The following is a 23587-nucleotide window of genomic DNA, read 5'->3' on the forward strand; positions in this document are numbered from 1 at the left end:
CCTAAAACTATGTCTCCTAACGTCCTCTCTGGTTCATTGGCTAACTCTCTTAAATCAGTGTCCTATGGTCACAAAGCTGCCCGCTGATAGAAACATGTTTTCCTTATCTACTGCAACCAAATCCCTGATGATTTTGTACATCTCGATTAGATATCCTCTTGGCATTAAGAGCCCTCTAGTCCTTCCAATTAATGTTCGTATCGATCGGCACTGCTGTCGATTCAAATAGATTTGGGAATTTGATTAAGCCACCATAAATAAGGGCAAGGGACAACTCAAACTTCCGCACACAAGAAACTTAAACAAAACAGACCAGTGCATCATCGTACAACTGCAAGTAGAATTGAGTGAAGAAAGAATGAAGAAAGGGCGGCATATGGCGCAGTGGATAGCACTGGGACTGTGGCGCTGAGGACCTGAATTTGAATCCCGGCCCTGGGTCACTGTCCGTGTGGAGTTTGCACATCCCCCCCCCCCTCCCCCCGTGTCTGCAAGGGTATCACTCCCACAACCCAAACATATGCAGGACAGGAGGATTGGCCACGCTAAATTGCCCCTTAATTGGAAAAAAAAAATCATGGCCATGATTTAGTTGGCCATTTAGTTTAGATTCCGGGAACCTTTCAAACTTGTTACGTCTAACTTAGGTACACGAGCAGTAAACTTGCACGTTACAGTTTATCTGAGTTTACTAGTGGCCAAACGGATTCAACAGTGCAAGCGCCAATTGTCAGCTGATGTGCACTTGAGACTGGAATCAAAATTAAAAAGAAAATGTAACAGATAAACAACGGACAAAACACATGATTGTCATTCAAATACTTCCAAGAATCGCAGGTTAAGAAGAGAAGATGAATTCAATAGAACCCAATAGGAATAAAGCAAATGGTTTTGACACCTTTCAGCAAAGGCCATAGAGAACCTTATTGATATAGCCTTTAATATAGTTACACTTTAATCCTCGGTGACTTAATATTCCTCCAGCCTCAATATGTAAAATGCAAACTGAGTTACACATAAGCAAATTTGCCTCCCATTCTGTAATTTGATACAGCGTACAATTTCCAGTGTCTCAACCTCAGCGTGTGGAGGTATAATGATATTTATTTTGGGTTAGTAGCTAAATATATATTAGCAAATCAATCTGAGTTTGTGTGTAACACAATAAGGATCCTGAGGGGAAAAGATAATAAATTCAGTCTCTTATTATATATTGTGACTGCTTCACAATTTGTCAAAATTAGATGCACTCACTAGATTTAGGCTAATAAATCAGCTTAATCATATAAATATATATTTTATATGTATAAAATTATGCTGTTTATTTACTTGCACTGAAAATACAAACTTTTGTGTGGGGTGAGAATTATCAATTTATGACAGGCTTTTCACTGTAACATTCTTTGAAATATCTTCATGTTTGGGTAAAGGAAAATCTGCATTTATATGGCGCCTTTCACCATCTCGGGACCTGGCTGTTGCCATCCCCATAACATCGCTTGTCTGAGCTTATCGACTGCTGAAACCCTCATTCATACCTTCACTATCTCTAGACTTGACAATTCCAACTCACTCCTAACTGTTCCCCCACCATACAGCTCCCATCCATTGGAGGTCATCCAAACTCTGCTGCCCGTGACTTAACAAGTCCCATTCTCCTATCGCCCCTGTGCTCGCTCACCCGCGCCAGTTCCCGGCCCAACAACTTCTTGAATTTAAAATTCTCATCCTTGTTTTCAGATCCTTCCATCCCTTTTCCCCCCTCCCTATTCCTGTAATCTCCTCCAAGATGTCTGCCGCCTCTCATTCGTACCTCTTGGGCATTTCATCATTGGCGGGCATACCTTCAGTTGCTTTAGACTCCGTGCTCTGAAATTCCTTCCCGACACGTCTCCACCTCGCTTTCCCACTTTGAGATTCTTCTCAAAACCTAACCACTTCCCACTCAGCCCTGTAATGTTCCTTGTATTTTTCTCCAAGATAGCCAAAAGTTGTAGTGCTTACAAAGAACATTAAGCTATGTATTTAAAACAACGCTAGTTTATTCTTACACTATTTAAAATTGTTCGCACACTCTACTGAGTAATAGTTAACAAAATAATAGTATTGAATCTGTGTTACAGTAATCTATTTTGTCTCTAATACAATCAACACTCTAACTCAACCTCACACTATCCTTTCTCCATCAGCTTCCCCCAGAATGCTGAGAGATGCAGCCTTTTATAAGACTACTCAGTGATGCCATCTAGTGTTGGGATACATGAACATCATCTTGTTAACCCTTTACTCTCCTCAGCTTATACATTTCATTACAATACTGCTCGCCACCTCACTACCCCACCATTCTCTTCGCCAGCCTTCCTGCTGTGACTGGGACGAGGGGCAGCCAGAGAGAGGAAAGAAGGGGGGGAGCAAGATGGCCTGGGGGAGGCGGAGGGCAGCTGCCAATGGGAGAGATGGAGGATCATTTGGAATCTTGATTTTACACCCTGCCCAATCGGAGCAATTTTAACCAAACTCACCAATCAAATCTGATGGGATTGGGTGCATTGTTCTCTGAGACTGAAACTCATTTTAAGCTCCTTTTGATCAACAAGTAATATTGGGTTTGGATCAATGTTCCCACTGATTCTCTGGCTATCCCACACCGAAGGCAGAATTGTATCCAGGTGGGAGGAGGGGGTCTTGGCAGGTGCTGAGATACCTGTGTCACCTCCTTTGAGGGAGGCCTTTTCGGGGCTGGTTTAGCACAGTGGGCTAAACAGCTGGCTTGTAAGGCAGAGCAAGACCAGCAGCGCGGATTCAATTCCCGTACAGGCCTCCCCGAACAGGCGCCAGAATGTGGCGACTATGGCTTTTCATAGTAACTTCATTTGAAGCCTACGCGTGACAATAAGCGACTATTATTATTACAGTAACAAGGGCTGGTCAGGCAGTGACCAGTGATTACCCTTTCCACAGGATCTAGGACCCTAGGGGTGGAAACCTGGCACCAACCACCCATGCTCCCCCCCACCCCCCCCCCCCCACCACCAATCCCCGAGAGCTGCTGACCAATCAGAGGCCAGCAGCACCCCACTTCAGGTGGCACCACTGGGCAAAGTGGCAGCTGCCAACGATGCACGAACCAGAGGCCTGAAATCAACGAAGGAGCCAGGCCACAGGTTGCTGAGGGCGGAATAGTGGGGGGGAGGGGTCGGCGAGGGGGGAGGGACGAGGGTGGTTGGAAGAAGAAGCAGGAGCTCTCGGTGTCTTCTCTTGGTGCCCAAGTCCCTTGATCAAGCAATAAGTGGCTGCTGACAAAGGTACTCGACCGCCACTTACCCTCACACCCTCCCCAAACTGCGGGTCTGCACACAAACCTGACACGATTTCGCCTTTCAAGCAATCCCCCCGTGGCAAATGCCAAAATACCAAAATCACTTCTCTGCTTAAGAGTCTCAACTGTTATCAGGGAACGAATTCCATCAACGCAGTTCTCTGTCCCGAACATGAACGCAGCTGTGGTGGAGAGGCAGCGGATCCCACCTGGCCCCCTCCCATCTGATCCCGCGCCTCCAAATTCACCTGGCAGGAGGGCATTAAATTCTGCCCTGAGGCAGGATAAATTTGCCTCCTCGATATAGCACAGCAACGGGATCGATATGGCATTGCAACGGCACAGCAACGGGATCGATATGGCATAGCAACGGGATTGATATAGCATAGCAACGGGATCAATATAGCATAGCAATGGGATCGATAAAGCACAGCAACAGCACAGCAACGGGATCGATATAGCAAAGCAATGGGTTCGATATAGCACAGCAACGGCACAGCAACGGGATCGATATAGCAAAGCAATGGGATCGATATAGCACAGCAACGGGATCGATATCGAACATACAGTGCAGAAGGAGGCCATTTGGCCCATCAAGTCTGCACCGACCCACTTAAGCCCTCACTTCCACCCTATCCCCATAACCCAATAACTCCACCTAACCTTTTCTTTTGGTCACTAAGGGCAATTTATCATGGCCAATCCACCTAACCTGCACATCTTTGGTCATTAAGGGGCAATTTAGCATGGCCAATCCACCTAACCACTGTCTTTGGACAGTGGGAGGAACCCGGAGCACCCGGAGGAAACCCATGCAGACACGGGGAGAACGTGCAGACTCCGCACAGACAGTGACTCAGCGGGGAATCAAACCTGGGACTCTGGCGCTGTGAAGCATAGCATAGCAATGGGATCAATAGAGCACAGCAATGGGACAAAACTCAAAGAATCCTATGCTACAGATCTCATCTTCCTATAACTGGATGACCTGTTGACTCACGTTAAAAAATTAATAATTCTAAGCCTAAATACGTAAAGGGTTGACACTCAAATACAGTTTGTACTGTGACATTAAATAGAATTGCAGCTTGCATTTATTACCACCTCACTGGGAAAATTCATTAAAGCAGAGAGGGGAAAAAAAGCAGCATTTTCTATTTCTGTCCATTCTCACCCAAGCGAAGAGGACTGTTAGAACAATGAGGAGATACCTGAAGAAGGTCGAGTTTCAGCGTTAATTCTCCCTGAGTTGCCGAGCACAGAACTCCAATTACCACGCGTATGTACTCCTCCGCGTTCACGATGAACAACTGCTCCAAGATGGTCAGTGCATGGCTTCGGTAGAACTTGTCGTCAAGAAAAATCTTGACATAGGGCGTCATCCCGTATTCTCGAAGAATCACTAAACAGAAAGGGGAAAGGTCAGTCACCCTTGCACTGCGGCCTTTGCCAAATGTCAGACAATGGAGGGCAAATGATATGGGTGTACTGGCTGGCAGAGGCCGATTAGCTGGACAGAGGGAGGAAATATAGAAGCTGGATGTGAGACCATTAGAGGGCTTGGATATTATTTCAGGAAAAGATCAACTCCATTGTCTCCTGTGGAAGGTATACAATCCAAACCTCTACCTCTATGGACAATAATCCCCTAAAAGACCTGTACACAGGAATTTAGGACAAACTTCTTGTCCTGAGAGGCAATTAGAGAAAAGTAACTTTTCTTTCACAGTCCCATGTGTGGTGTTCTTTGCGTTGCTTATTTCAGGATGGTTGGCGTAGTGTTCACAAAGACCACAAAATAGCTTGAACTTAAACAAAGCTATAAATTTATTAACACTACTAACTTGGATTCGACATGTACCCCTCAAGAATACACCGTCGATTAATAACATTTTAACTTCACTCATCTGCAGCTAATCTTACTGCTGAAATAAACTATGATCTGCTCTCACTTACACTATCTGTACGCCTGACTCTCTCTAGCTAACCCTGGGGGCAAATTGGCTGCAATGGAATGAGAAACTACATTGAAAGGTATGACGGTACAGAGGGAATGGACCGTCTATAAAAGATTATTACATGGTTACATTCCTTCAAGATGCAAAAGCCAAAAACATAGTAGTATCGTCCCAGGATCCCAGGGTAATACTCCGAAGTTTGAATCCAACCGAGAAAAATGGTGAAATTTGAATTCAATAGAAATCTGGAGTTAAAAGTCTAATGATGACCATGAAACGATTGCCGATTGTCGTAAAAACCCATCTGGTTTACCAATGTCCTTTAGGGAAGGAAATCTGCCATCCTTACCTAGTCTGGCCTACATGTGACTCCAGGCTCTCAGTTTCGGGGGCAATTTGGGACGGGCAACAAATGTTGGGCCAACCATCATCGAATCATAGAATTTACAGTGTAGAAGGAGGCCATTCGGCCCATCGAATCTGCTCCGGCCCTTTGGAAAAAGCACCCCATCTTAAGCCCACACCTCCACCCTAACCCCACAACTCCACCCTATCCCCGTAACCCCACCTAACCTTTTTTCTTTGGACACTAAGGACAATTTAGCATGGCTAATCCACCTAACCTACATATCTTTGAACTGTGGGGGGAAAGCGGAGCACCCGGAGGAAACCCACGCACACACGGGGAGAACGTGCAGACTCCGCACAGGCAGTGAACCAAGTCGGGAATCGATTCTGGGACACTGGAACGGTGAAGCAACTGTGCTAGCCACTGTGCTACCGTGCCGCCCTTGAATGAATAAAAAAAGAAAATGACAAAACGAGTATGAGAGTTTTAAATCTGATCGTTTGGCCAAGCAGGGGTTAATGGAGGCTGGCCGGCTCAGGGGTACTGGGTTAGCCAGACTTGAACAAGTTTCCGATAAACTCAATGACTGAATTGCCCCCTTCTTGTTGTAATGACTCTGTAACTAATGTAGATAATAGCAGATCATGAAATGGAAATGTTAAACCAAAATGGCAGAGTGGTCAGGGGAGCTCCGGCTGTTAAAAGTACTCTACAGAAAGGGCTGACATTCCATTAAGGAGCACTAACACGAACAACATCACATCAACTCTTTGGAACTCACCAATGTTCTTCACAGAGCCTTGAAGCAAGGTTGCCACAACTTGTAACATGAGACACGAGGCTTCTCTTTGATGCTGCTGCTCATTGCCGGGTGTATTTTTCCCTACAGGAAATACAAAGGTGAAGGGAATGACCAAATCCAGACATGATCCATGGATATTTGTGGAAAATTAACAAATGTCATAGGTGCCGATTAATCCCAGCAATAGAGTTGTCAATTTTGGCTGCATGCAGGGCATTGGTGAGACCTCATTTGGAGTACTGTGTACAGTACTGGGTCTCCTTTTTTGGATGCATTAGAAGCAGTTCAGAGAAGGTTTACTCGCCTCATACCAGGAATGGGAGGGTTGTCTGATGAGGAAAGGTTGGACAGGTTATTCACTGTGGAAGATAAGAGGTAACTTAATCAAAACGTTTACGATCCTGGGAGGTATACACAGGGTGAATGTTTCTTCTTGTCGGAGAATCTAGAATTAGGGGTCAATGTTTAAAAATGAGCGGTTGCTCATTTAAGAAGGAGATGAGAAGATTTTTCTCTCAGAGGATAGGGAGTCTCTGGAACTTTCTTCCTCAAAGGGCAGTGGAACCAGAGTCTTTGAATATTTATTTGAGGCAGAGCTCGATAGATTCTTCATCAACAAGGGGTTGAAAGGATAAGGGGTTGAAAGGTTATCGGGATAGGCAGGAACGTGGGGTTGAGGTTACAATCAGATCAGCTACAATCTTATTGAATGGCGGACCATGTTCGAGGGGCCAAACGGCCTCCGCCTGCTCCTAATTTGTATGTTTGCAAGCTCATTCCTGGTGTCATCATTTGACGTTGTACCAAGCCGTCATCCAACTGCCACTGGCACCTAATCCTGCTTTCCCAATGGGAAAGCCAATTGGATTACAGTCAGCGCCGCATTTAAGAATTTCTATATTGCAGAAGGAGGCCATTTGGCCCATCGAGTCGGCATTGACCCTCCGAAAGAGCACCCTGCCAAGGCCCACTCCCCTGCCCTATCCCCATGACCCCACCTAATCTGCTGGACACCAAGGGGCAATTTTCGTATGGCCAATCCACCTAACCTGCACATCTTTGGACTCTCACCGTGGATGTTTTTATCATTAAAGAATGAAAACATTAAAAAGAAAATTTAAGATTATTTTTTGAATGCACCCCTCATATTTTCACCCATGGTTGATCACCCCCATGCCTGGAGATTAATCTCCAATTGTTGGACAATGCAGGAGAATTGGCAACTCCACCCAATAAATATGGTGATTTCCCTGATAAGAATCGGAAGGATAAATTCAGCAAGACTGGAATCCTTGGTGGGAGGGAGCGCAGGTCAGAGCGCAGGGCTATGTGACCACGGTTCTGCTGTTCCGACACATATTCCCAACCAGGAACACTGCACTTGCCAAAGTTAGTTCTGCAATGCCTGGAACGGGCAAAACACTTGGGACCACAGTGGGGTCAAAGCGACCCAATCCTTTTAACGCAATGCAATTAATAATTCAAAGCAAATCAAAAGAAATTAATGTTGGAAACTGAACTCCGGTTCCACTCTCCTATTTTTAAAATGAATAGGATGGAAAATCTGACTTTGTGGAAGTGTGCACTGCTTCCTGCTCAATATTACTTTATTGCAAGCAATCCCACATGCCCAGGCACATCGATTTTCTAATTGCCATCTCCGAAGAATGGGTTCCGAAAGACAGCTAAATGGTTATTTGGTTCTAATGCCTGTTACCTGCTTTCCTCAGCATTTTGGCGTATCTTTGAAGTTGTGTCAGGAGCAACTCAAGGAGCCTGGTTTCTCTGAACACGACCGTGAGCAATGGGTCGTATTTGGCGATGTCCAGCACACATTCGAGCGCCAACAGGGCACAGGCTGGGGAATGGTTCTCCCGGATGATGGCCTGCACCCTCGAAAAGACCTCGTGGGGGATATAAGCCAAGTCGAGAACAACGCACCGCAGCATCTGAAAGTACTGAACCTGCACAGCCTGAGACTTGAGGTATATCACCTCGCTGATCTGAAAGAGCGCCTGCTGCGTCCATTCCAGCAGGAAGAAGTTGGCCTTGTCCCAGCTCCAGATCTTTTTGATGCCGCTCAGGATGATTGATGAGAGGCAGGAGCAATTTGCTTTTAAGAAGACGAGTTGCAAGACTTTGAAAGCCTGGAGGTTTTTCACAGTCGTTTCTTGGCATGGAAACAAAAAAAGATGTTAGCAATTCGGAGCAAAGAGATACGCAAAGCCAATAATAAGAAAGCCTAACGTTAAAAAAAAGGGTACCCTTCTCCAAAGTGCGCTTATAATGAGGAACTACCCAGTTTTGACTTTCAATGGATTCTATTCTCACCTTAAGGATGGGACCAAATTAATCAAGGGCGCATCTTCACGGGGGTTTATGTCGAACCCTAGTCATGCCTTGTTACCTCGGTCAACCACCCCGGAGAGTCAGGGACATTCCTGCTTCCATTGCAAGATGCAAAACACAACGGAACTGACGTATTTAAAACAGAAGCAGACCGACAACTAAGATGGGTGCGTTTGATGGGTGGGGGTCAAAGTGACGCGATGGAAGAGGGAGGTAGAACACTGGATGCCAGTGAAAAATACAATTGTCCATGTAACGCAGAGGGCAGAAGACTTTGTAGCAAAATGCGCATGTTCCAGTGTCAACACCAAAGGGTGGTGAGTCTTTGGCATTCACTGCTCCAGAGGGAGGTGGAGGTGCGGTCATTGTGCATGCTCAAGACTGACATTGTCGGAAGTCTTACAACACCAGGTTAAAGTCCAACAGGTTTGTTTCGAATCACTAGCTTTCAGAGCACTGCTCCTTCCTCAGGCCGAATGGCCTACTCCTAGAATAGTCAGCGTGGAGATATTGCTCCAGCTACTCCTCAGCAAAAGTCTTCGATTTGTGGCAGTTCCTGCAGTTCCATTCACCTTCATCTCTTAATCATTCACTCCCAGAATGTCCCAGGTTCAATCCCTGCTCTGGCCTGAGCCACCAGGTCTCACTGGGCCAACAGTAGCAGTATTGTGATTGTGGTAAGGCCGCACCTGGAGTATTGTGCACAGTTTTGGTCCCCTTATTTGAGGAAAGATGTATTGGCATTGGAGGCAGTTCAGAGGAGGTTCACCAGATTAATTCCAGAGATGAGGGGTTTGTCGTATGAGGAGAGATTGAACATTTTAGGCCTATACCCTCTAAAGTTTAGAAGAATGAGGGGAGATCTAATTGAGGTATACAAGATGCTAAAAGGTTTGGATAAAGTAGACGTGGAGCTGATGGTTCCTCTAGTGGGACATTCTAAAACGAGAGGTCATAATCTTAGAATAAAGAGGTAGCAAATTTAAAACAGATTTGAGGGAAAACTATTTCTCCCAAAGGGTTGTGAATTTGTGGAATTCGCTACCCCAGAGTGCGGTGGATGCTGGGACAGGGAGTAAATTTAAGGAGGAGTCAGACAGATTTTTAATTGGTAATGGGTTGAAGGGTTATGGAGAACGGGCAGGATGGTGGGGTTGAGGCCAGGGTGGGATCAGCCATGATCACATTAAGGGTGTTGAGGAGGCTAAATTGCCTACTCCCACTCCTGGGTCAGGTGTTCTAGGGAGGAGATGCTCTGGCTGATTTTGCAATCCAGGTCTTGGTCTGTAGCATTGTAGGTAATATATGAGGAACATATCAGCCAAGATAGAATAGTGGAGCAGACTCGGTGGGCTGAATGGCCTAATTCTGCTCCGATATGTAATGAACTTGCTGCATGCCTGTATTGAGGAAGAGTCAATTGGCCAGGGTTCTAGCTCCTGACCATCTACCCACCCTCCCCAACCTCCCACCCTCACTAGGGACCCCCACTGGAGTGGCACTTCTGTGTGCACTGAAAGAGGGCAAGATCAGATTCCCCCGTGATCTCCATCGTCTGATCACCTGCGGGAACTCTGTGCCACAGATCACATGTGATTGAAGGTCATTTGAGTGAGCTACTGCAGAGAAAGAAACACGGATGGAACTGGACCCAGTGTTGAGTGTCAATGTCTCACCCGCTGAGGAAGTCGACATCTTCAGCAGGGAAGGGCAATGGAGAAAGTTTGATCAGGAAATTCAGCGGAAGAAAAAGCGTGCGGGATTCTCCGCTTCCCCAGCCATGTGTTTCCCAGCAGCACGCCAGTCGCTATCAGCGGGATTCCCTACTCCTACCGCTTGCCAATGGGATTTCCCATTGACGCCACCCCATGCCTTCTTCCAATGCAAAACCATGAGCTCAGAAATCGTGATTCTAAACCCTGGGCTTGATTTTAATGGAGCACAGCAGGATCCAACCAGGCAGCCATGTCTCTACCTGGGAGATTTAACGCTCAGGCACATCAAAATATTCCAAAACGGCCTCCCGCCCCTAAGCCGGTAGGAATGACGTCAATGGGTGGGAATGGAAGGTTGCTGTTAGAAGGTCGCCAGGGACCAAAGGAATGTTGCCAGTCATGATCTCGTTGAATAGCGGAACAGACTTGATGGACCGATTGTCTTCCTTCTGCTTCTATGTCTGATGGTCACATGGGTGGGAGGGGTATCAGGAAGCAGAGCAGTTGGGATAGGAGCGGTAGCTCGGGACAGGGGAGCCCCAAGGTTTCTTTGTGGGACAAGGATTAGCAGGAGTACTTCTCCCAGTGGCCTAAGAATTTCACAGAAAAACTATTTTCCCAAAGTCACCTTGCCCACTTTTGTCCATTCCGCGGGTCCCTGCCATGGCTGGCATGTCGGATTAGCTCCACATTGGCTCACAAGTTGGAATACCTGCCCAGTGTCATTGGGTGTCACTGGTGCAGCTAGACGCACATTAGGTTCCCGTTTGCCTGAAGCTGGAGTCTAGGCCAATTTCACAATTGGTAAATACAAAATGGTGGCAGGCGGGAGCTAGCCACCCGCAGATCGCTGTCGGTTATATTACACTGGGTCCTCGCTTCTTTTTAGCTGGCTTTACAGCTGCCGGCCTTTTATATTAGTGCTGGATTAATTCAGTCCAATGAGCACGGGTGAACAATCATCCCCAGCTGGATGAGTCCTGTGCAAGTTATCACAGGAAGCAAAAGATTTTAAACGTTCCCTTGCCCTGCTCCCTCCTGGTGAAGGGATTAAACTTGACTCTGTGGTGATATGCCTATGGGCTATATCATAGTTGGATGGTGTGCGGTACAGGCACATCATGCGGCCTCCAGACCAAGGTCACGTGACGTGGGACCCAGATATAAAGGGAGACACATCCGGCCATCCCGAGAAGAAGATTGAGAGGGTAATAAGACGTACATGTAATTGGTCAGTGCTAGGTGTAAGTTCCAGAGGAGTAGCAAGACTCCATGATAACGTGCTCTGTATCCAATTGCCATCTTACCACTAGAGACACAATAATAGGATCCTGGTTTGGACATCTCAAAGTGTTTGGGGAGTTACTTCGCAAAGTACAAGGGACCAAACACAACAGACTCCACCCGCTATTCAAAGACAGACAGATTCTCCTGTGTTTTGTTGTTGTTGGAGTGGGGAGCTACTCTCCACGCCCCCCCCCCCCCCCCGGGGGGTTGGGAGGTGAATTCATTATTACAGTTTGTACTTGGGAAAGATGCACTCCGATAATTCTCTTATTCAATGGTTCTATTCAACCTATTCTCTTATTCAATGGTTGCTCTGAGTAACTGCTTGTTTCTCCTTACAGAATGCAGTCCTTTATCAACAAGCTGGAGTCTCCACAGAGAGAACTCAGCTGAACCTTAGAGCGCATAGAGTGGATAGAGTGCGTGCAGAGCCGTGCTGTTAAACGACAAATATCAGGACCCGTGAAAGTTTCAAGTAGCTGTGGAGGCAGTGGCGAAGTGGTCCTGTCACGGGACCATTATTCCGAAGGCCACAGCTCACTCCCTGGGGACACAAGTCCGAATCCGACCACAGATTTCAATTTGATGAACAAATCTGGAACAGAAAGCTAGTCTTGGTGACGGAGATCACTGACTGTTGTAGAAAGCCATCTGGTTCACAAAATGCCCCTTTAAGGGAAGGAAATCTGCCGTCCTTACCCGATCTGGCCTACATGTCCCCACAGTCGTGTGGTTGACTCTTAGCTGCCCCTCTGAAATAGCCAAGCAAGCCAATCAGTTCAAGGGCAATTAGGGAGGGGGAGCAGATGATGGCAGTGATACCCGCATTCCGATTCAAAGAATAAAGTAAAAACAAACTCCCTATAGTTCGCGAGTTCAGACAGAGCTGCTCACCTGATTGTGGAGGCTGTTGAAACTTGAAACTTGGGAACTGTGATCCTGCAATGCTGGGTGTGACCTTCAATTCTTTCTCCCCATAGATTGTGAGAGAACTCAAAAAATCTACCAGCTCTTCTAAGGTTTTCGCTTCTTCTTTCTCCAGTTCTTTATCGCACCTAGTGAGAGAGCGAGGTTGAACTAGGAATTGATTAACTCAAAATAAAACACTAACTGGGAAAGCTGTACGCCTCAACCAGAAAATCCTTGGACAAGGGTTGTTGGGTGCTGATATTTGGGTGTCCTTTCAGCTCCAGGCCTGCTGTGTAAATCCGAGTCAGGATGAGGGCAATCATTGAATTCCTACAGGCCATTTGGCCTATCGGGTCTGCACCGACCCTCTGAAAGAGCAACCTACCGAGGGCCGCGCCCCCTCCCCTAGCCCCATAACTCAGTAACCTCTAACCTTTGGACACTAAGGGCCAATATATCATGGTCAATCCACCTCACCTGCACATCTTTGGACTTGTGGGAGGAAACCGGGGCACCCGGAAGAAATCCACGCAGACACAGGGAGAACGTACAGACTCCACGCAGACATTCAGCCAAGTCCGGAATCGAACCCGGGTCCCTGGCACTGTGAGGCAGCAGTGCTAACCATCGTGTTGTGTACTCGCAGTTAAGGTCCCATGTGAAATGAGTTTGGCCTGTCTGAGCTTGGACTTGTACACCTTAAAATGGACGAGTACCGGTCATTTCCAAGGTTTTTTCTAAATTTAGAGTGCCCAATTCTTTTTTTTCCAATTAAGGGACAGTCCACCTACCCTGTATATCTTTGGGTTGTGGGGGTGAGACCCACGCAGACACGGGGAGAATGTGCAAACTCCGCACGAACAGGGACCCAGGGACAGGATTGAACTCAGCGGCGTGAGGCAGCAGTGCTAACCACTCCGCCGCCGTGCCACCCCGTTTCTCAGGTTTACTCCTTTTTCCCACTGAGTGAATTGTTTTGTTGTGAGGCATGGCGAATTTTCACTTTGGAACAGGTGAGGGTTACAATTTCTGCACACATTTGGTTAAGGAGAAGAACGGAAGTTAATCTCTACTCAGTTTCACATTTATTCACCAATTCCAATTGTATTGTGTAACTCCTAACCATGCAGCAACTCACCACCAGTGAGAATATAGGGCACGATCTACCCAAATGGGAACAGAGTCCCATAGCACGATTAGCCAGGTGTTTCCCGGCACCCGGAGTACCGAAAAACACCACCCTATCAAACCGCCATTCGGGAAAATCAGGAGCCTCAGCAGGAAACGTGTGGCTGAGGCCACAGTTAGTCGCGTTTTCTGCATCGAGGTGTTCCACTCACTGGAAATCCTCAGTGCAGGGAAAATGGCATCCCCATCTCTCAACCCCCCCCCCCCCCCCCCCTCCACCCGAAGCCCAAACTCACCTATGAGGGGGTCCAATCGGGCCCGATCCCTGCCTCACTCTAATATGCAGATTTACCAGGAAGAGATGCCGCCCACAATGGGCGGGATTCACATCGTGACATCGTGTTAGATCCCGCGAGGCGCGGCGAGCCGGTTCGATCCCTGGAAGGGGAATCTCCCGGCAATGCCGCACTGATTTCCGGGCTCAACATGACCAGTAGATCGCGCCCCGCAATCTTTTCGGTGTATCAAATAATTCATAAATAAATGAAAAGCTAACAGTCCTTAAACCGTCACTTGTAATACAGTGCAACAAGCAGACGCATGGCAGATAACCTTCAATGCAGAGGTGCGGGAATTAGGCACTTTGGAGTGAAAGATGAGACAATTTAAAATTAAGTGTACAATTTTAAAAGGGGGTTCAGCAACAGAGGGATCTGGGAGTTCACATACACAATTTTCTGACATTGGAGGACAAATTGAACAAGCTATTAGAACAGCTTCTTTGCAAAGAGAGGCAGTGTACAAAATCAGGGGAGTAATGGGTATCTCCAAACATCTGTTTCAAATGCAACTCTGAGAAAAGACAGGAAGTTGGGCGGGCAGGAGCTCCCGGATCATAAGTGTCCTGATTGCCGTTCTTCAAATTGAGAATCAGTGGCCTTACTCTGCCCAGTGGAACGTTAATGGGTCTGGAGCTGGAACATTGTTTCAGCTTCCGTTTTCAGCAGCCTCTATCCTTTCACGACATTGCGTTATGCTAGTTTAGAAGCTTGAGGGAAGATCTCCCACTTGGTCTCCCATTGGCTCCCATCAGGGAAATGGAGATCCCACCCTGCTCCCCTTAATCGTTCACGTTTCACCATCTCCCCTGATAGAAATCTACTTTATTACAGGTAACAAAGATTTAAGGGAAGAAATGATTTAGTGACATTATACTATTAAAAATCATTTATTAAGCTATGACAGCAGAAAATGCTGAGAGCATGGGAAAGATCTGGAGCGGGATTCTCTGACCCCATGCCGGGTTGGAGAATCGCCAGGGGGCGGCGTGAATCCCGCCCCGCCGGCCACCGAATTCTCCGGCACCGTAGATTCGGCGGGGGCGGGAATCGGGCCGCGGCGGTCGGCGGGCCCCCCCGGCGATTCTCCGGCCCGCGATGGGCCGAAGTCCCGCTGTTGTAATGCCGGTCCCGCCGGCGTGAATTAAACCACCTCCCTTACCGGCGGGACCAGGTGGCGCGAGCGGTCTCCGGGGTCCTGGGGGGGGCGCGGGGCGATCTGGCCCTGGGGGCTGCCCCCACAGTGGCCTGGCCTGCGATCAGGGCCCACCGATCCGTGGGCGGGCCTGTGCCGTGGGGGCACTCTTTCCCCTCTGCATCGGCCGTAGCCTCCGCGATGACCGACCCGGACGTGACCCCCCCGCGCGTGCGCGGGGATGACGTCAGCAGCCGCTGACGCTCCCGCGCTTGCGCGGACTTCCGCCAGCCAGCGGAGTCCCTTCGTCCCTGGCTGGCATGGCGCCAAAGGCCTTCCACGCCAGCCGGCGGGACGGCAACCACTCCGGCGCGGGCCCAGCCCCTAAAGGTGAGGGCTTGGCCCCGAAAGGTGTGGAGAAATCTGCACCTTTGGGGCGGCCCGATGCTGGAGTGGTTCACGCCACTCCATCCCGCCGGGTCCCCCCGCCCCGCCAGGTAGGGGAGAATCCCGCCCCTGATAAGGAAGTTAGTATTCAAACTGACTACAAGCAAGAATAGACTCATTGTTATCATTACTGGGCAAACATCCCAATTCTGGAGAATATGGTGGGAAACAGGTGGTTCGTTCACACCATATTATGGAATCATAGAGAAATTCTCTCATGCCACATTCTCTCTTAAAACTTAATAGACAGACATTTTGTTTGAATAAAATGAATTATAATTATTTTAACCCAATCACAGTTAGAAAGGGGATAGAGCCTCATAAGATTATGATTCCTTAAGAGGCCGAGAGAAAACATTTGTCCACTCTCTCTGAATTCATCTTTAACCTAACCTTTGAGACCTATTTCTATTTTGCTTTGCAAACAGCTATTTACTTTTTTGTATTGTGCATTTTGATCTAAAGAAATGACCCCAAAACTGAATTGCAGCTTGAATTCAACTCGACCATCTGTATTTGCGTTGGACAAACAACTTTCTAGATTTTGTATTCGTATAAAATTTGACTTGATCAATTGACTTTGAAACTGACATAAATAAAGAGATACTTGTCTTCACCCAAAAAGCTCAGTCTCGAGTTCTGTAAGATTCATATGTAGTGAGGCGACACATAAATATATTAACAAAATACAGATCCATCACCGCCCCCCCACCCACATCCCATAATTTCCCATCATTCCTGCTAACGCATAGAAATCCACAGCCTGGTATGCTCACTTTCCCCTTGATTTGTGCTCCCAGCCCCAAGGACACTAGATCTTCCAAAGTTGTAGTTCTCAAGAAAAAGAGACAGTCGCTTTGAGCAGTGACAGACGTCATGATTGGACCATTCCAGCTATCGGGAATTGAATGAAGGCAAAATATTATTTTAAAAATACAATATTCTAATGTCATGTGAGAGCACCTGTAAGAAATGGATGTTTAAGCAATGTACCTTTAAGAAAACAGTGATGTCAGAGAGTGGGTGGAGCTAAGCTCAGTTCCGCCATTTTGAAGTTTCAGTTTTGAGGAAAAGAGCTTGGGTGTGTGTCTGTGTTTGCAGTGAGCTGGATCTGCTATGATCTCTGCCATGAAAGACTATCTGTGGATCATTTGTGTGATTTAAACTCATAACAGTAAAGCCTTCAACCTGCTGTGTTTCTGTTTAAAGGTGTTAAGTCTCTGGGATGTTGAAAGGAATAACTGAAGGATTATTTAGTATTGTAATATTTTCGGGGTTATCTTTGAAGTAAGGGGTGTTGAGAAATCCAATGTTTATTTAAGAGGTTAAGTTGAGTTCATGGAATAAACATTGTTTTGTGTTTAAAAACCCACGTGTCCATAATTGTAATATCACACCTGGAGAACAAGCCACGTGTTTGAAAAGCAATAATCCATTAAAGGGAGAGGTTGGTTGAACTCCATGATACATTTTGGGGTTCTGAAAATGCCTCGCCCATAACACTAAGCAGAGCTTTGATTTTTGAAAACGCCTTCTGCAAATCTCTTTTTAAATAGCAGCCCAAGGCTGTGTAAATGTACTTGCCCGAGGAGCAGGGTGGTTAGTAGCTGGTACCCGTCGCTGTTTTCGAAATCAACGAGTAACTCTGGAGAAACATGATAAGAGTCCTTCACAAAGCAGAGCACGTTGACAGCAGCTTGGGCTGCTTCACAGGCCGATGACCTCTCTGCCATGGTAAATAAACTCTCAATGCACCTCTTCACGCAATCTCTATCTGTAGCAAACATAAATCAGCTGTTAGTGTTTCTTGCCACAAACTAAGCACAGACATAATGGACGGGATTCTCCAATTCTGAGAGGTCAACACGGCACCGAGGCCCCGGGTTCGATCCGGGCTCTGGGTCACTGTCCGTGTGGAGTTTGCACATTTTCCCCGTGTTTGCGTGGGTTTCACCCCCACAACCCAAAGATGTCAGGGTAGGTGAATTGGCCACGCTAAATTGCCCCATAACTGGAAAAAATGAATGGGGTACTCTAGATTTTCTTTTAAAATCTGCTCTATAATGAGCTGACGCCGAGGCTCTCATAGAATCATAGAATCCCTACAGTGCAGCAGGGGGCCATTTGGCCCATCGAGTCTGCACCGGCCCGGTGAAAGAGAACCCTACCTAAGCCCACACCCCCACCCTATCCAAATAACCCAGTAACCTCATCTAACCTTTGGACACTAAGGGGCAATTTAGCACGGCCGATCCACCTAACCTGCACATCTTTAGACTGTGGGAGGAAACCGGAGCACCCGGAGGAAACCCACGCACACACGGGGAGGGGCTGGTTTAACGCAGGGCTAAATCGCTGGCTTTGAAAGCAGACCAAGGCAGGCCAGCAGCACGGTTCAATTCCCGTACCAGCCTCCCCGAACAGGCGCCGGAATGTGGCGGCTAGGGGCTTTTCACAGTAACTTCATTTGAAGCCTACTTGTGACAATAAGAGATTTTCATTTCATTTCATTTCTTTTCATGTGCAGACTCCGCACAGACAGTGACCCAGCGGGGAATCGAACTCGGGTCCCTGGAGCTGTGAGGCAGCAGTGCTAACCGCTGTGCCACCATGGCGCTTTGTCCCATGAAAAATCCAGGAGCTAATCAGGAAGGATGGTGGAGGCACAGGTGTATCTTAATCCTTTGATCAAATCAATCAGACTTCAACGAAACAATTATCAGAAATTCAAGTTGTATGCAAGGTCGTTTTAGTTGCATAACCGAGCACTTCCATTCTTATTTGTAAAATAATATCTATTAAAAACTCTGCTGACAACACGCATGCTGATAAAGAACAGTGCACACCTACCATGTAAATATCTGACGATACTTTTAGTTGGTGTTTTTGAAATTGCTTTCAGCACATGGCCTGTATATTTCTTCCAGCAGGAATTGCATTGATCCCATTGGCAGGCCACTGTTAAAATCAGACACCTGAGGTCATCGCTTTGAACCATTGCCTCCACAGCGCAAGCTTGGCTGCACAAGTACAGCATGATCTGAAAGAGAGGAAGGGCGCAGGCTCAGTGTTTTCAAATGCATTAGGGGGTCTCGAAAGATATTGCTACAGTAAGGTTACGCCGCATCTTAATTGCAGTAATAAATACTTAGGCCCAAATTCTATTGCCAAACAAAGGCGAAGCAAGGAATAGAAAGTGCAGATTGGAAATGAAATTAGAAAACACGAGGAAAGATTAGTTTGTGTGGTTGTAGTCTCAGGATAAGAGGTCGCAAATTTAAGACGGAGTTGAGGAGGAACGACTTCTCCCAAAGGGTTGTGAATCTGTGGAATTTGCTACCCCAGTGTGCGGTGGATGCCGGGACAGTGTGTAAATTTAAGGACGATTTGGACAGTTTTTAAATTGGTAATGGGTTGAAGAGTTATGGAGAACGGGCAGGACGGTGGAGTTGAGGCCAGGATAAGATCAGCCATGAGCGTATTGAACGGTGGAGCAGGCTCGAGAGGCTAAGTTGCCGACTCCTGTTCCGAGTTCTTAAGGTCTAAGATCTATTCTGTCTAAATCCACCTTCCAGCTCTTGGTCTGTAGCCCTGTGCGTAACAGCACCTGAAGCATAAATCTGGTATTCTTGATTAACAAGGAGATTTCTTGATTAATAAGGGGATCAGGGGTTATAGGGAGAAGACAGGAGAATGGGGATGAGGAACATATTAGCCATGATCGAATGGCAGAACAGACCCAATGGGCCGAATGGCTTAATGGTGCTCTTCTATCTTATGGTCTTAAGGTATGCACTTCTGCTGATCAATTCAGATAATAACATCATTTGTGTCACAATGCCATTCTTGTAATATTTTCTTGCCTCCACCTATTATGGCTTAACTTTACATTTAATGTTCTGATTTTCTGTGGATGTCTGTGGAGTTTGGGGATTGACAAGGAGAGGGTTACTGTGGTGGCTCGAGACGCACACTGGAGGCTTCCAGTAGTTAACAAAGTGGTGTATTGATGAAAAGCAAACGCAGCCAAGTAACAGGCGCAGAACACTATGGGTGCGATCTACCGGCTGGTCACGCCGATGAGATATTCCAGTCCCACGCCGGCGCACGGATTCCCCAGAAACGAGAGGTGCAGTCACCGGGAAGTCCCGTTGACAACAACGGGGCCGGTAAATCCCGTTGGCGGACCCCTGTGTCGCCACAAAACACGCAGCGGATTGGTCACGTGCCCCTGTGCGATTGGTCCCGAGCCAATCACATAGTCCATAGAGCCCGCCCCCTTAAAGGGGTCACGCTAACATAGTTACAAAAATACAATTGCCCCCCAACATCAATCAACTGGCAAGGTAGAGGTCAAAGCAAACAATATGTTGTTGATCAACTATTTTACAAAGTGATTTGATTGAACTCCACTTGAAGTATATAATCATGAAACAGTAAGTTTAAATTAGATTTATTTGTCTGAATACCTCACACTTGCTTGGCTTGAGGGGGGGCGACACACGTCTTTTGCAAAATTCAAGACATTGTTGTTTGATATAGTTAACAGCCCAATTGCAGAGAGATGGTTGTGTAGTGGCAATGTCACTGGACTAGCCCATGCTAATTCTACATGGGTTCAAATCTTATCGCATCAGTTGATGGAATTTAAATTCAATTAATAAATCTGGAACGTAAAGGTAATCTACGTCGATCGATGTGAAAACCCATCTCGTTCACTCATGCTCTCAAGGGAAGGAAATCTGCCAACTCTATCTGGTCTGGCCTATATGTCACTCCAGGCCCACATTTGTCTCAAAACCGGCCTTTGAAATGACCGAGCCAATGGGATGCATGACAAACGCATGCCTTGCCAGTGATGCCCACATGAAATAATAAACAGAAAGATTCGCCATCTAAGAAATCAGTGAGTGAGCTTTTGCCTTCACCCCAGCAACGATTTCCACTAAAGTTAATGTTGTAGGATGGGCAGCTTCTCCACGACGCCTGTCACATGCCCAGTCGGGTGAGTTGAAAGACTAGTCCTTGAAGACTAACGTGAAAAAGCAACAAAAAAAAGAATTGGGACTAAAGCGAGCATTTTCAATCGAACAAAAGAAATATGCCACAAAGAAAATAAATGAAGGCAAGAAATCAGAAATTAAAATATTTTAAACACACAGCAACTCAATAAGCAATTGAAAGACAAGTTTCAAGAGGAGAACATTAAACACTTGAAACTTTTGATCCCTTCTTTCATATTGTACAAATGCGCACAAGCATATTGTATAGGCATACTGTGCGATTATATCTTAATTTACAAATTTCGAGGGGCCAGATGGTTAAAAGAAGAACATGCACATATATTCCCTCAGCATCCTCTGTCCACTCTGAGCACAATATATTTGCCGTGTGAACTACACAAAGTGTTCCAGCTGGAGGTACTGCAATGGTCTCGAGTGGAAGTTGCAACTTACATGGGTCATGGTTTCCTGGAATACTGTGCTCTCGTCTTGCGTCTGTGATTCTGCTATTCCAGCCCCGCTTTTGGAAGGGAAAGCAACAAAGAGATGGAGGCATTTTAAAAGAATCAAGGGCAGTCCTGTTTTCCCGATGCAATTCAGTGTTTCCTGCAAATTGGGGAGAGGGGGAAAAATATGGATCATTTACGTTACTGGGTAAAGAGTGTTCCATTTTATCTTATTCTTCATCATCGAGTATATACTGGAGTCAGACTATTCCGGCTGATTAAATATTAATTATGGATAAAGCTCTAAATTGAATCTGATAAGCAGTGGGACACAGTTTAGGATCTATAGGGGGTTCAGTGAACACATTCATTTCACAGAAAGTAATTAGCAGAGCGCAACTGCAAAACTATACTTTGCTAAAAAAAATAAACGGGACTTTGAGATACGTCCTGTTATGAGATAGAAAGACTAGCTTTGGTGATCACATATTTTTCCTGCTCAAAGGCCGGAACTGCTGTACCATTTAACTCTGGCTCGGATTCAAATTTAAGTTGAATTTTTGGCTCGGAAATAGCATTTGCAAAACCCAGGTAGCGATGATTCACATTTGACCAGTAGAATCCAATGCTAATTCAGATTAGTTTTCCTTTTCCAGTCCTGTACTGGAAAGAAAGATCAATAAGCACAGAATGCAGCCTGGCATTCCAGTCGCCAATGTGTGTGGCGTTCCTGAGAAAGGTTTGGCTGAGATTTCAACAAACCCATGGCACGATTCCAATGTCTTGGCCAATATTTAGCGCTCAACCAACAAACAGGATTATCTGGTCATTATCACATTGCTGCTTCTGGGAGCTTGCTTTGAGTGAATTGACTGCCGCGTTTCCAGCGTGCTTATTTGAGGTAAAGAGCTTTGAGAGATCGTGTAACTCTGGAGAAATGCGCTACGAGGTCCTTCACTAAGCAGAGCTCACTGACTGCCGCCTGGACTGCATCACGGACCGGGTGACCTCTCTCAAAAGGAGGGAGAGTTCAGGTTTCGTCAGCCATCACTCTGGTAATGTTCATGCGTAAAGTAAAAACCAAATCATCTCAACTGTTCCATGTATAACCTCAAGGCATTCTTTTCACTAATAGAGCAAGTGTCCAGTTGCCCATTATACAAGGCCACGGTGCCACAGCGAAGGCCGCACTCAATGTTTCGTGCACAGGTCTGGATGGGATCTGCTGCAGTACGCCAAGAGCTATCATTAATTAGATTATGCCCAAGGTTACAAATGTAAAAGGTAACTACAAGATGAGGGAGGCCATTCGGCCCAACTTTCAAAAAATGCTATCACAAAATCTATTCCAAACTTCAGTTTTTGCTACGTAACCACCATGAGCACTACAGGATACTGAATGCTCTCTGTGTAACAAAGACATGCTTTCTAATTTGAGCCTTGAATTGGTCTTTTACCAAATTATGGCTTGTTTGTCTGGACAATAATTTGACTTGAAATAGTGGGCAAGAGTTTCTATTATTCCCATTATCTTACATACCATAATATATGTGTATGTATATATACATGTAACTATTTCATCACAACAATATTGTAACAGTTCTGCTATTGAGCTCAATCTCAATCAACCGCAAAGCCCAAGTTTGAATCCATTGCAGTTTGAGAGTTTTAACTCAGTTAAAAGCAAATTAAATCTTTTTTAAAAGCAGGTTACAGATAATTGCCCTCTTAAGTTTGTATTGCAGAGGCTCAAAGAAAAGACAACTTGAGGTGGGTAATTAATGCCAGTCTTGCCAGCAAAGCCCACCTTCCAAGCAAAAGGAAGGAGAGTTAGAGTTCAAGGTTCGACAACTATCCCTCCGATAATGATCATGTTGAAAGTAATTGCCAACACATCTCAACTAAAACGCTGTACAGGGCATGATAAAAACATGTGTTGAGTATAAACAGCTCAGTAATACACTTCCTTCATACGATGCTTCGACAGTTGAAAGCTATAAATCTTACTTGAGGCCTTGTTCAAGCTGAAAGCTCACAGGCAATCGGAAGGAGATATTTGTCAATTAATTGCTTCATGCGGAATTTTGCCATCGTTAAACTTGACAACCCAAGGACAGAGCTATTATCACTGGAGTCTAACAAATGAGTGCTGAGCACCTCCTACTGGCGGGCAGAGGAGTTACACTGTCAGCATATTTTGCATTAAAAAGCCAAAACGGTTGCCTCGTTTTTTTGGCTGCTTGTTAAAGTCACTCGTGTCAGGTCTGAAGCTACTTTGGGTGTAAATAAGATCGCCAGGCCAGCTGAGTTTTTCCAGCCCTTACTGCTTTTATTTTAAGAGACTAGTATTACTGTCCCTTTAGCTTCCTTAACCCCGCCATCACCTTTTGATGGTTCTGCAG

The 23587-nt window shown here is 46.2% G+C and overlaps 1 protein-coding gene across 1 annotated transcript in view; it reads right to left on the reverse strand.

Annotated features, from left to right (window-relative positions):
* Positions 1-23587, reverse strand: part of wdfy4 (WDFY family member 4) — a 307274-nt gene that overhangs the window by 271253 nt on the left and 12434 nt on the right. The window contains exons 5-11 of the mRNA XM_072491727.1: positions 21193-21345; positions 18587-18776; positions 17321-17510; positions 12674-12834; positions 8146-8598; positions 6408-6509; positions 4531-4721 (exon numbers count right to left, since the gene is read on the reverse strand). Coding sequence (XP_072347828.1) covers positions 4531-4721; positions 6408-6509; positions 8146-8598; positions 12674-12834; positions 17321-17510; positions 18587-18776; positions 21193-21345 — 1440 coding nt within the window. The remainder of the gene's footprint in view (positions 1-4530; positions 4722-6407; positions 6510-8145; positions 8599-12673; positions 12835-17320; positions 17511-18586; positions 18777-21192; positions 21346-23587) is intronic.

This window comes from Scyliorhinus torazame, chromosome 28 (assembly GCF_047496885.1).
Source record: "Scyliorhinus torazame isolate Kashiwa2021f chromosome 28, sScyTor2.1, whole genome shotgun sequence".
NCBI lineage: Eukaryota > Metazoa > Chordata > Chondrichthyes > Carcharhiniformes > Scyliorhinidae > Scyliorhinus > Scyliorhinus torazame.